At 40.6% G+C, this 13737-nt stretch overlaps 1 protein-coding gene, 1 long non-coding RNA gene and 3 other non-coding genes across 5 annotated transcripts; 3 read left to right on the forward strand and 2 right to left on the reverse strand.

Moving 5' to 3' along the window:
- Positions 1-527: 527 nt before the first annotated feature.
- On the reverse strand, positions 528-661 carry LOC141755098 (U11 spliceosomal RNA). Its single transcript, XR_012590805.1, has one exon. It is a non-coding gene; the product is annotated as a U11 spliceosomal RNA (small nuclear RNA).
- A 1222-nt stretch (positions 662-1883) lies between these two features.
- On the reverse strand, positions 1884-8608 carry rab42a (RAB42, member RAS oncogene family a). The gene is made up of 2 exons (XM_074613167.1): positions 8243-8608; positions 1884-6519 (listed from the first exon to the last, which is right to left on the reverse strand). The coding sequence occupies exons 1-2, from the start codon at positions 8455-8457 to the stop codon at positions 6078-6080; spliced, it is 657 nt and encodes a 218-aa protein (XP_074469268.1). The 5' UTR covers positions 8458-8608; the 3' UTR covers positions 1884-6077.
- Positions 8609-10741: 2133 nt separating this feature from the next.
- Positions 10742-13230, forward strand: LOC141754830 (uncharacterized). Its single transcript, XR_012590726.1, has 5 exons — positions 10742-10836; positions 11626-11689; positions 11947-12005; positions 12440-12492; positions 12776-13230. It is a non-coding gene; the product is annotated as an uncharacterized LOC141754830 (long non-coding RNA).
- LOC141755078 (small nucleolar RNA SNORA16B/SNORA16A family) lies at positions 11723-11860 on the forward strand. The gene has a single exon (XR_012590787.1). It is a non-coding gene; the product is annotated as a small nucleolar RNA SNORA16B/SNORA16A family (small nucleolar RNA).
- Positions 12889-12958, forward strand: LOC141755102 (small nucleolar RNA SNORD99). Its single transcript, XR_012590809.1, has one exon. It is a non-coding gene; the product is annotated as a small nucleolar RNA SNORD99 (small nucleolar RNA).
- Positions 13231-13737: the final 507 nt, after the last annotated feature.

Raw genomic sequence — 13737 nt, forward strand, 5'->3', positions numbered from 1 at the left:
CTAGCAACTTGGTAAAAAAACATCTTCAAAATTAACAGAATTTTATTTATTATTAAAATAATAAATCTTACACTAGCAAGTTAGTGAAAAATCTTCAAAATTAACAGAATTTTATTTATTATTAAAATAATAAATTGTACACAAGCAACTTGGTAAAGAAAATCTTAAAAATGAACAATTTCCTTTTTTGTCACTTTCTGTTTTAATATGGTTTATTTATTTAAGATATATCACGTAGATTGTGTCTATTCTGCTTGTGGTCGCATTAGTGTTATCATTGGTGAGCATTGTAATGTAGTGTTTGAAGAAATAGTGACATTTTCAATACTGGTTACAGCTTCAAAGTTCATAAAAGTGAATCCTAACCCCAACCGACGGTGTAACATTTAGGTTGCTCGTTTAGATTATATGTGATTTATTGATCTTTACCTGGGAAACGGCTTACGTTACATGAGTTGGTGTGGTCAGGAAATACATTTATAGTTTTCTATCATTATGGATCATATTCATTCTTTTACAACTGAGGTCGGGGCGCCAGGACAAGTGATCACTAGCAGCCCCTGTGTTAAAAATTGTGCTTCCGAAATCTCTTGATGGCGATTCCGCAGAAGGAGTGGTTAACCCCACCCCTCCTGTGCCAAGCACAGCAGAAGCCCTTTTTAACGATTACAGTGAACACCCACTATCTGGCCTGTGAAAACATGATCCTCACTCAGGGGTTAAGGTTTTAAAATAAACTCTGCGTATGAGTATTTTATTATGTGTTGCGTAATAACAACATATGAAGATACGTATTATTTGAAATGTTTAGTAATTAGTCAACTATCGTTGGAGTTTAAGCATATTCGGGTGTGCAGATTTCACTATCGAAAAGCATGATGGGTAAATAATGGGCGGGGTAACCTAAAATTGTTGGCTCTCATTGGTTGACATTCATGCGCACTTCCAGCTAGTGTTGCGTTTAGTTCATGTGGGGAAATCGATAAGCATCGAGAAAAACATCTTGACAGAAGTTTTCGGTAAATGTGGCTGCACCAGCCGACCATGTGGAATTTGTTTGTTTCTTTATTTACACATATAATAAATAAATAAAAACATACAATATATAATTTGCAAAGGAATGTAAAGGAGAATTGCCTAAAACTCTACAAGAAAACCTTACAAACCTTACAAGAAATATTAACACTAAGGTAATATACACAATTTGTATGTATCTATCAATAATGTGTGTGTAGTTGTAAATATAAACTCTTTTTTTGTGTATGGAAAATGTCCAAATTCCCAGATACAACACTGAACACATAATTTGGATACATGACGCAGTAAAGAATTCATGTTGCTAAAAAAAACAGCAAAAAAAATTGTTAATATCATGTTATATTAAAGTATCATTTAAAAACATCTTCCATTATAGGCATCACAGACTCATCACACACTTGATACAGGCTACACTGTCAGCAGAGATATTTTATTTTTATAAAATATATTGCCAAACTGGGGCTCCCAGCTAATATGGACTATATATTTCATTTGTGTTTGTTTATTTGTTTGTTTTACCTTTTTTCTTCCCATTTGACCTGATTGTAGTAATATCTCAATATCAGTAACTCAATCTAATCATGCCTAGTGTAAATCTAGTTTTGGGATAAAAAAAAGTGACATGGTTGACTAGGCTTGGTCCCTGTAATAACGTGGCCATGTCCAAATCTTTATCACTATTACAGTAATATGTCAGAATAGCCAATCTAGGTCATAATAATCCTCCACCACTGTCAGCAGAGGGCGCCAAACCCTAGTTAAAAAACAACAAATTTTGAGTCCAGACATTATTCATTGTACATCTATTTATTTTTTTTAACCAATCAATAAAATCACATCAAATATAAAATAAATAACATTTATTCAGTAAAGCTGTGAAATGTGACCATGGGGATCAAGAGCTGAACAGTTTTGTGCTATGTAAAATCCTGCAGGCCTAATAGCAGCTGCTGATGTTTTCTGGTACAGAGTGAAGCCCTATCAGTGGGTTGGTTTGATCATCCATGTGGACAACATGAAAAAAAACACACCATTATTAAAGGCATAGTTCAACATTTTGGAAATTTTCTTGCTGAGAGATGAGGAGATTGATGTTTGTGTGTTAAATGTGCCTATGTAGTTTGAGCCAAGATGTGGTTAGCCTCATAGAGATCGAAAGCTGAGGGAAACAGCTATTTGGCTCTGTCAAAAGTTTACAAATACGCCTACCAACCAACACTTATAAATCTTGTCCGTTTAACCTGTACACAAACAGAAATGTTAAAAACGCCAATTTGTGGTTTTACGGGGAGTTACATGCTGGAACTATTTCCTGACGAACAACAGTTATCCATCCACCCATTACTTCAGTGTAGAATTTTAAACAGGCACAATGATACCAAATCTGGCAAACTCACTATGACAACAAGAACCCGTTAAGTCCTTGAGAGTGGTTCAATCTTCTCATCTACTCTCAGGAAAAAAAGTAAATGAACACATTTCCCAAATGTTGAACTACTGTAAGATTACAGTAAGAGAGAGAGAGGCTGGATCTGGACTGAAGGTTGACCATAGCCACCATCATCATCATGATCATTACACAGGACGGCCACTGTTTGTAAGATTACAAATGCTGTCGTAAATGTTATTTAAATTTTGAACTATACATCATTGCTGGATATAGAGGCGTCTAGTAATAGTTGATGAGCTTATTTCTTCCCATAAAGTCAGTCTCTTCAAAAATAGCCATTTCTTTTTCTTGGAGTCTTTCCAAGATGTATTGTCCTTTTAAATGTAACCAGCGCTTTCCAATCAACATCTCCGAGGCCGCCGTCTTCACACACCGTGAACTGAGCAACGGGCCCTTCTGATGTGCTCAGGAATGGGAATCATGCTCACTGGAGAACAGTTTGCTAAACAGCACAGTATATTAATCAATATCAATATCATACAATTTAACCCTGTTTAGATGACAGACAAGTGAGAAAGGTGGTTGTGGCATTAAACACAGTCAGATGGGTTGGCAAAGTTTGGATGTTGCGAGGACATTTAGCCACATTGTGATGAAGTCCTCCCCTGCGCCAAGCACATGAAATGTTAACATCTGATTGTCAAATGAACGGAAACAAAACATATAGTGTGCATACTGTAGTAAACTGTATTTTAACCAAGCTATAACAGGTGAAGCATACATTTTGAATCTGCACATAGAAGTAAAAATAAAGGGATGGTGCATCGGATCATTGGATCACCCATACAGCTTTTATCAACTCAAAGAAAAAAAACTAAACGCAATTTGGTCACATGAATGCAAAGTAAAAGCTCCTGAATGCATAATCTCTTGCAGTTTACAGTGTGAGTGTGAACAGGTTTTGTTCAGTGAGATGCTGGTGAAAGGTGCTCAGAAAAACAACAGCCATCTGACCATCGTAGGCTCCATTACAGCTGGTATTATTAGAGTCACAAGTCGGTAAATCCTAAATACTCTAACCCATGTAAAAGCTTAAGTTATGTACGGTATGCCAAAATGACTAAGCTAACAAAGAATCTCTTCAGTGCAGCTTTAGTGGTTTTGAAAGTCAATGGATGTAGGCGAGCACTTTGATATTGGCATTTTGATAGCTTTAAGGACATATTTCAACATATTGGTAAATACGCAGAGTTAGATGAGAAGATTGATACCAGTCTGAGTCTGAAGGTGATTAGCCTAGCTTAGCATGAAGACAGGGAGCAGAGGGGAAACAGCTAGCCTGCCTCAGTACGAAGTGAAATTGAGATTCTCTGAGATTCAGAGGGTTTGCTGGACTACGGAGATGAACTATGGGGAGCCAGGCTGTTTAATACCCCTGTCTACAGTCTTAATGCTAAGCTAGGCTAATCGCCTCCTGGGTCCAGCTCCGTATTTAATGCACAGAAATTTCACATCTAACTCTTGGAAAGACAGTGAAAATGCTTATTTCTCAAATGTTGAATTATTCTTTTAAGGCCCTGCAAAAGATCAAATCAAGCATTTTGTCACATGCGACAGGAAATATGAGCGACAGGGGCGATGACATACGGTACGTAAAGGTCCTTTCACCAAAACCCATCGGAATGCTGCAGGAATGAGTCCTCAAACCTGCAAATGAGTTCCTATTTTAGCACTCCCGGTTCCCTCGTCTGGAAGTCAATGGGTTTTTTGAATGTGTTATTAGTTAAATGCCTGAAATAAGGTCTGTTGTTAACACAAGCTTAAGAGATTTTAACATTTTGTTCTACGACATAAAATACATCAATAAATATATAGAATTTTGAAGCCTTTATGTGTCTTAAAAAAGATGGTTGCTAACAAGCGGCAAAATGAGAAGACAAAACATCATCAAGCCAACGCGTCCACCTTTGTGGTCTCGTTGAATATACTCGCGCTCGTGCGACCGTGGTGTAGTTAGTTTATAGCCTAACGTTAGCTTTGCACTTGTGCCGATTGCATTTATGCTTAAAAAAATCATAAAAGTGGCGTTCATTTGTGGAGATTATTTTACGGAAAAAAAGCCAATGGAAAAATCCCATTGGCTTTTTGTCGAGGGAACCAGGGCGATGTTAATTTCCTGGTTGGCCTACAAAAATCTGTCATCCCTGCGGCACTCTACTATAGCTGCAACAATGAATTGATTAATTGTCAAAACTCTCTGATTGCAGATTCTTAAATGTGAATATTTTCTGGTTTCTTTACTCCTCTATGACAGTAAACTGAATATCTTTGAGTTGTGGACAAAACAAGACATTTGAGGACGTCGTCCGCAAATGAATCACCGAAAACTGGTGAACCATTTTTCACCATTTTCTGACATTTTATAGACCAAACAACTAATCAATTAATCAAGAAAATTATCGACAGATCAGCAATGAAAATAATCGTTAACGCACCCCTAAACCCAATCCAGGGTGCTGTGAATTCATGGCATATTCCCCGCTGAGCCTGCTGAACTGTAGCGGATTCGAAGGACTGTCATAACCATTTTAAAATAAATGCTAATTAGCTTTTGCAGTATATGGTGTCATGTTAAATGTGACAACTCAGTGTTGACACATTTAGCCCAGGGTTTCTCCTACCGACACATCTGGAACACGGCGTAAAGTATTGGCCCACAAAAGCAGCGCGCATATCCACGCCGTTGGATTCAGTGAGTTGGCATCCATCATTATTATAATAATATTTTTTTGTGAATTAAGCTTTGAATAAAAGAAAACAGCTGTTTGTATAAGCTGCAAAGAGCTGCAGGTCAAACTCAAACTCCTTTATCTGTCGAAGTCATTAAAGGTCTGATGGACTGAGAGGTAACAATGTCTCTAATACCTAAACGGGACCACCTACCCTAAATACAATGGCCTATCTTTATGTATACGCCTTAACTAGAAATAATCTATATACTTCTTTTACAAAAACATTACTCACCTATTCACAGAATGATCAAAGGTTTAAGTCAGTTTGGCGTAAGTGCACATACAGCTTACAGAAGCAGGAGGAGCACATTGATTTAATATGGTGACACTTATTGTAGAGTGCACTGTGTCGGTTCACACCATCAATTAAATAGCTTTCAGTGACCTTTCATCTCTATAGATCTCACTATTATTTACAATATTACAGTCACAAAAGATTGCAGGCAAAGCATCGCACACACTTTGACAGATAGAAACCCACGACAGTGCTGTATGAAATGTATTTCCGGTCTACGCGGTCGTCCTTCAACTCCAGGGCTACACAGACCTGATCACATCTGCGCGCTTTCAGAACCTAACGAGGCCCAAAACAGCTCAGCTCGTGCTCCGCCACATGGCTTTAGAGATACAACTTGCCTATGAGATACAACATCGGGATTTACAATGGCACCCTGTTAGAAAAGAACCCCGGTTGTCAGAAGAACCCACACACACAGAGAGGGCACGAAGCACAAGGTGAGGAAGTGACGGATGGTGACATCACAGGGTGCTGAGCCTGAGTGACTTGGTTTCGATGGACGACTGTGAGACGAGGTGAGCTCTTGGTGCGGCGGCGGGACAGTGTTTGGAGTTCACAGTCAGCAGTGGCAGCCCTTCTCGGGGACCACGGTGGCTAGTTCCTCGTCTTCGTCGGCCGGGTAGAGGACCTTGGCGGTGAGGCCGCTCTTCACCCCGTCCCAGCCGTCGCGGGTGACGATCTCCCCCATCTTCATCAGCTCGTAGATGTCTCTGGTCAGCAGCTCGAAGGCGCGGTCCACGTTGCTGTTGCACTTGGCCGACGTCTCCACGTAGCGGATGCCCAGCTCGGCCGCCAGTTCCTCCGCCTCGTCCCGGCTCACCTTGCGGTCCTTGTTGAGGTCGCTCTTGTGGCCGATGAGGATGTAGACCATGTGGTGGGGCAGGATGTGCTCGCTCACCTCCTTGTGCCACTCCCTCACGTGCTCAAAGGTCTTGTGGTTGGTGAGGTCGAAGACGAGCAGGCCGCCCACGGAGTTACGGTAGTATGATGTTGTGATGGACCTGGTGGGTAGAAGGACATGTTAGTAATTCAAGGCAAAATGATCTTGATTTAGTACTGCTGAACATTTTTGGACAACTCTGATGAACACAACTAGGACCTGCCACCAAACGTTTACACTATCTGGACTGTACGTAAGATCCAGGGCTGTTTTTAAGTCTTTTGGAGAAGGTCTCAAATCAGTTGAGATAAGTCCAAGTGATATACTGTAGGCCTAAGAAAAGTCAAGTCTCAAAGTCAGCCCTGACGAGTACAAGTCAAGTCTCAAGTTAATCAAGACAAGACCAAGTCTGATGATCTTTTATTTATACTGACAAGAAGAAACATGTTTCAAGGCTCAAGTCACAAGTCATTCCAGACAAATCCAAGTCCGGTCTCAAGGCCCGTCAAAGCAAGTCCAAATCGAGTCTCAAAGTCAGTTGAGACAAGTCCAGGTCAAGTTTTAGGTTAATCAAGACAAGCCAGGACTTGGACACAATAACAAACAGATCAAATCAAGTGGAAGGTAATTATTTCTCTGTAGGGTCCTTTCCATAATGTTGTCAGACACTTCTAATAACAATCTGAGCCTGTCGGTGGCAAAAACAAGCACTATCAGTGGACGTAACGTTACATTGACGCTGCTCACTTGCCCTCACGGCTCGTTTCGTGGCTGCCGGTTACAACACTCTCCCTCAATACTGGACCAATTTCTAAAATTGTGGTCCACATTAGTCACTTAGACACAAAAACATGAGGAAATAGGGGCCAAGTTGAAAAATACCAAAGTTGCCCTTTAAAAACCCACCAGGTACAGTGCACACTACACACATCTACAGTATGTGACATCTACTGTTGACCCGCTATCTCCCCATAAAGACTGTACCCCCCTAAAAAAAGGACAAAAACAGGTCTGTTGTGGGTCTCACAGGGTTAAATAGGCTAACAAAGGTATTAAAATGAGATTTTGACACAAAACAGGGCTTCAATATGTGGTAAGTGCCCTGCTGGGGATGAATGACAGTATTGAATTGTGACTGAAGTTAATTGAAATGAATCAAATTACCACAAATCCAATAAACATGGGATCCTTGGGGCCCCTATAAAGGTCTAAAGGGCCTACAGGGAGGTGCTGCCTCCCTCTTGCAAAGATCCACTTACACAAATCCTAATCCATGCACATGGCGGTTTAAAAAATTGCTGCTTGATTTCACAAACACTTCTCACAGTCAGTTAAGACAGAAGTGAAAGTGTGGTGAAGCCTGCAGGAAACCACCCTCTGAAGGTATGTCTTCAAAGGGGGACTCAGATCTGAGAGCTAGGAGCTGCTTCTTCTCCACACACAGAGAGGAGTGCTTTAAAAAAAGGAAATTATCCATGACAGCAAGGACACATGAAACAGAAGCAACAGGGCAGATAAATAAAGAAATAGAGATCTGGAGACTGTGGAGTCTCAGGGAATCAGACTGGGGCCTAAATCTGAGGAGGATGCCCATCATCCATGAATGATCATGATGCAGCTCCATTTTTGTTTTTATATATAGGCCAGGGCATGATAAGATCGAGGCCCATAGAATCATCATCCACTGTCTACACTCATTGCATCACAATGACATATATCATTTTTCATTTTACAATAGCAGCCAAACACGACAAGGCCTCTCATCATTATTTAACCATAAATCCTATATAAGATCAGAATGATCGTTCCATTTAATTCAGACCCATTTGATTATAGTTTCCTACCTGAATCGCTCCTGTCCGGCCGTGTCCCAGAGCTGCAGCTTGATCTTCACCCCGGGCTCGATGTCCAGAGAGCGGGCGTAGAAATCCACCCCGACGGTCGGATCCGCCACATCGCTGTAGATCCCGTCCGTGAAGCGTTTCAACAACGAAGACTTACCCACCGTGGAATCACCGAGCAAGATGATCCTGAACTGGTATTGCCACAAAATATCCATGGCATGACTGGATGGGGGGATACCAGCGGAGCGTGTGTGTCGGTGCGTTTGTGTGTGTGTGTGAGAGACAAAGCCCTGTGCGCGGCGTGTTTACATGAAGAAGCCCCGGAACCTGCTGCTGCTGCTGCTCCCAGTGCTACTGCTGATCTCTGCTCAGGAAGCACACAGCGACCGCAGCAATCATGTGATAGATTCACCTATGATCTACTACAACAATAAACCCTGTGCAGCACTGAATTAGACTGAGCTGAACTGCACGTTATGAAAGAGAGATCAGCCCTAGTGGGATTTTAAACCATATAAGAAAACCTAATTCAGGTTTTGCATTCATATATTGAATTTTTTTTGCAGATTCTTTTAGTGTTCTCTGAAATTTCTTCATGTAAGAGCAAATATTTCGCAACTGTTTATTTGCAGTATGACATCTGCAGATCTGAAAACCAGATCACAGATCAGAGGCAGGCTGCTGTCCGTGGTTCTGAAGTAGGTTAAAGAGGGTGGTGTCTAGAAGGGAACCGGTAAATTGCAAAAATCTGATCTGAGATCTGCAAAAACTTGCAAACTCTCGCGAGAGTCGCTGCATGACGACCCTTATCCTAACCTTAACTAGGCGAGATCAATTGGAAATCTCGCGAGAGTTTCCCCAGTTTGGTGGTTCCCTTCTAGACACTACCGTTAAAGAGGCTTCAGTTCTAGCTATAGTGCTACAGGAATGAGTCCTAAAACCCGGAAATGAGTTAGCATTTTAGCACTTCCGGTTCCCCTCGTCTGGAAATCAATGGGTTTTTTTTAATGGGTTTTTAGTTAGATGTCTGAATCAAGGTCTGTGATTAACACAAGCTTAAGAGATTTTAACGTTTTGTTCTGACAACGTCAACAAACACGTCACAACTCGTGAACTCTGAGCTTTCAGAAACTTTCCACTTACGAGGTCGTGAATACGACAACAGGGAGGCGTTCATATGGACTGTTCTCATGAACACGGTAAACACGACCCCATTTGAAGGCACCATATTTCTGTCTTTATACACAATACATATTCACTTCTAGCTTTCTCTGTGACGAATACGTGTTCAGCAACATGTTAAAATCTGTTTGTGTTGGTTTTAATGTATCTTAGTAAATAAATCAAAAAAACAGCAAGTGTTCCCTAAAACGTGATCGTGTCTAGAAGGGAACCCGAAATTGCAAAATCTGATCTGATATCTGCAAAAACTTGCAAACTCTCGCGAGACTAGCTGCATGATGAGCTTGTCCTAACCTTAACTAGTCGACATCAATGCCTAACCTTATAAATCTCGTGAGAGTTTCCCCCCAGTTTGGTGGTTCCCTTCTAGACACTACCGTTAAAGAGGCTTCAGTTCTAGCTATAGTGCTACAGGAATGAGTCCTAAAACCCGGAAATGAGTTAGCATTTTAACACTTCCGTTTCCCTCGACTGGACATCGATGTTTTTTTTTTTTTTAAATGTATGGGTTTTTAATTAGATGCCTGAAATAAGGTCTGTGATAACACAAGCTTAAGAGATTTTACCGTTTTGTTCTGACAACGTCAACAAAAACGTCACAACTCGTGAACTCGGAGCTTTCAAAAACTTTCCACTTAGGTCGTGAACACGAAATAAGGGAAGCGTTCATATGGACTCTTCTCATGAACACGGTAAACAGCAACCCATTTGAAGGCACCATATTTCTGTCTTCATACACAATACATATTCACTTCTGTCTTTCTTTGTGACAAATATGTATTTAGCAAAATGTTATATCTGTTTGTGTTGGTTTTAATGTGTCTAAGTAAATAAATCTAAAAAACAGCAAGTGTTCCCTAACACGTAATCGTGTCTAGAAGGGAACCCGAAATTGCAAAATCTGATCTAAGATCTGCAAAAACTTACAAACTCTCGCGAGACTTGCTGCCAGACGACCCATCCTAACCTATTCTTTTCTCCATCATACTAACCTTAAATATTCGAGTTCAATGCCTAACCTTAACAATATCGCGAGAGTTTTCACAGTTTGGTGGTTCCCTTCTAGACACTACCGTTAAAGAGGCTTCAGTTCCAACTATGGCCGGACTGTACAGTATATTCCTGTCTTTATACACAATATATTAACTTCTAGCTTTATCTGTGACAAATATGTGTTTAGTGAAATGTTAAAATCTCTGTTTGTGTCGTATTAACGTATCTACGTGACAACAAATCAAAAAGACAGCAGGGGTTTCCCCAAAACGCTTGTAGAAATACATATCCCATCATGCAAAGGGGTCCACCAATCAGCGGGCTGTAGCGTGTATAAATAGGCACTGGACCCTCGTTTCTGTCTCTTCTTCTTCATCAAGTCTTCAGCAAGGAGGAAGCAGACTGATCATCAGACCTCGGTAAGGCCTCAACTGTTGATTTCCTTCACTAAAACTACATTAACATACATGATGATTAGACTGACGCGTTCACGGCTTTATAAAGAGTAGGATTTATTAATGTTATTGACTAGCCTGTAGTAAACATGCCAGCGAGCAAACTAACTAATGTTAGCTGATGCAGCTAACGGTAGCTAAACTACGCGGGGTCAGCTCACGTTAGCTTGAATGTTTAATGATAAATGGCAGCACGACATTAACATTTATACAACACACATTGCGCAGGCTGCTTTTGTTATGCAACTTATGCTAGATGTGAATTAGGTTTAATTTAGCTGAGTGTTAGCTTCATGCTAATGTGAACCACGTGGTGGCACGGTCCTTCTCAACCCTTCTTTTAGATCAACATTTCCATAATAAAACGTTAACTTGCCTTAAAGCGACAGGTTTTTGTTGCTTTACTTTGATGCATCAAGTTTGGTTTGACATGTTTAGTGTTAACGTCTCTTCTCCCCTATAAATACCTTAGATGATGCATTCAAATTCCTCATGTCGTACGACTTTTGTAGTGCACTGTAAAGATGGTAATATAGTAAGACATTTAAAAATATTGATTCATTGTCGTCAGAACATGAAGGTAAAGCTTAGCTTGTATGCACAAATTCACAATGGAGACATCCATACACCACAATGAATTGTACTTTAGGTTATCAAGTGCCTTCTAAACAATAATACTACAGCTTTAAAAGTGAATGTATAAAATCCTAAATTGTCTTCTACAGCACTGATTTGCCTAATTTGTCTCTACAGGGTTCAACCTGCAGTAGGAAACTACCTGGCTTCTCCAAACCATGGATGTCTGTATAGATTGCAGGTATGTCATTTCCATCATACAGTTTCTAATATCCCAGGCTCCTATCGAAGCCGTTCGTGCTCTTCCTGTAGCAGTGATCGGTCATCAGGTAGCCGAAAGGAAGACTTTCACCGACGGTCGCTGGTCAGTTCACAAATAACTGTTCCAGCAACATTAAGGGGAAGGACATTTTGACTAAATCTCAGGGTTAATGACTGATCAAGCCTTTAGGAAAAGTGATCAATCTCTAATCCCTGTACTCCCATCTTTTTCTGCAGGTGTTGGATGACATTGGAGATGGAAGGGCGACACATGAAAATGATCACATCACATGCAGGTAGGTTCTGAAACGCATCTTGACTTGTATAAATAGTTTGGCTGTGATTACAAACTTGCCCTCACTGACATAAGTCTGATTGAGACATTTATTAACTGAGCCACATTAAGGGAAGGACATTTGGACTAAATCATAGGGTTAATGACTGATCAAGCCTATAGGAAAAATTATTAATCTCTACTAATCTCTGGACTCCATCTTTTTCTGCAGGTGTTGGGTGACATTGGAGATGGAAGGGCGACAGATGACAATAATCACATGCAGGTAGGTTCTGAAACGCATCTTGACTTGTATAAATAGTTTGGCTGTGATTACAAACTTGCCCTCACTGATAATTCTTGATTGAGACATTTATTAACTGAGCCACACTTGCTAAAAGTAAAGTTTTTATTGAAGTAATGATGGATTTAAAAACTGACAATCCTTCCCTTTAGGTGACCCTCATGGCTGAACCTGAAGTTACTGGATGAGGACATCTGATGTCAAGGTAACTTATTTTATTTTAACTCCATTCACTCAGCGATTTTTTTAAGTTAACCTCTTGTCTACATTAACGCATGCTATCCTAAGGACCGGGGCTTGTTTGTAGCTCTGGGTTCTCCAAGTGCATTGCCAGAAAATAGGGTGGTCTTTGACTGTTGTGGCCTCTTCTGCCACCATCAGCCACTCAACTGTCCGACATCTTTCCTGTTTGAAAGCACAGCAGTCACAAGTGACTTAACATGCCACCGTTTTTAAAGATTATAATGTATCTTTCTCTTCTACTGTAGGCATCAATCTGTTCATGAGCTCCACATCTGGTAACCTGGAGCTGTATGAGCTCTAATGATCTCCCTGGTTTGAAGGTATGTAAAAACATTCTCGTATGCATAGTTTTATTATTTCTGATCCATGATGACTACTAAACACAGGACTGTTGGATGACGTGTGCGGATATGGGACTGAGATCAGCTCTATTAATGTGTTTAGAAAATGGCTGCTGAGTAGCACTAAATTGGGTTTATTTTTTATTTCAGGTCTGGCGACAGACGGCAGCCTAAACAAGTGGAGTCTGGGCTCACCACTGCAGACTGAGGAAGTGGCAACGGTGATGCTGAAATGTGCACTGTTGGTGTGGAACTAACTGCACCACTAGAAAGGTGTAAAATGTAACAATGTGGTAAATTTAGTCCAAGTGATGTAAACTGTTCACTGTCATTGAATGAAATAAAATGCACAAAATGACTTGAGAATCCCTTTATTTATATTCAATATTGCAGCTACTTGAAGTTTCTAATGAGCTGTAAATGGGTGTCATTCCATGTAGCAGGACCTATTTACAATAAGGCCACAATAGTGTAGAAGTGGTTGATGGTGCCATCTGTTCATTCCTGAGCCCCAAGTGTTTCAATATTTTCAGTAGTTCATAGCAGGACTGGAACACAACTTCACAGCAGTCTGCTGCATTGAAGACATGTCAGTGCTCTAGGGAGTCCAGAATCCACTAGCCAAAGCCAGGACTTTCTGCAACACTGGAGAGAACTGGGTGAAGTTAGTGATGGGTGGAAGAAGCTCTGGGCCTACACACAGCAAGAGGTTACATCTGGTGGCTTGCAAAACTTAACAGCCCTTCAAGTTTGGGGCTGAAACAATCAAGCCTATTTTTAGCAGTACGGCATTAAATGTGGTTGTTCAATACTTTACAGTAAAATACATGATCCAAAACAGCTAACATATAAAATATTTCTGCTGA

This window comes from Sebastes fasciatus, chromosome 17 (assembly GCF_043250625.1).
Source record: "Sebastes fasciatus isolate fSebFas1 chromosome 17, fSebFas1.pri, whole genome shotgun sequence".
Lineage (NCBI taxonomy): Eukaryota > Metazoa > Chordata > Actinopteri > Perciformes > Sebastidae > Sebastes > Sebastes fasciatus.

Excerpts from the sequence above, each read along its gene's own strand:
- rab42a (XM_074613167.1), bottom strand. The coding sequence starts at position 8,457 with ATGGATATTTTGTGGCAATACCAGTTCAGGATCATCTTGCTCGGTGAT. Across the intron at positions 6,520-8,242 it reads GCCGGACAGGAGCGATTCAG|GTCCATCACAACATCATACT; the intron begins GTAGGAAACTAT and ends TCTACCCACCAG.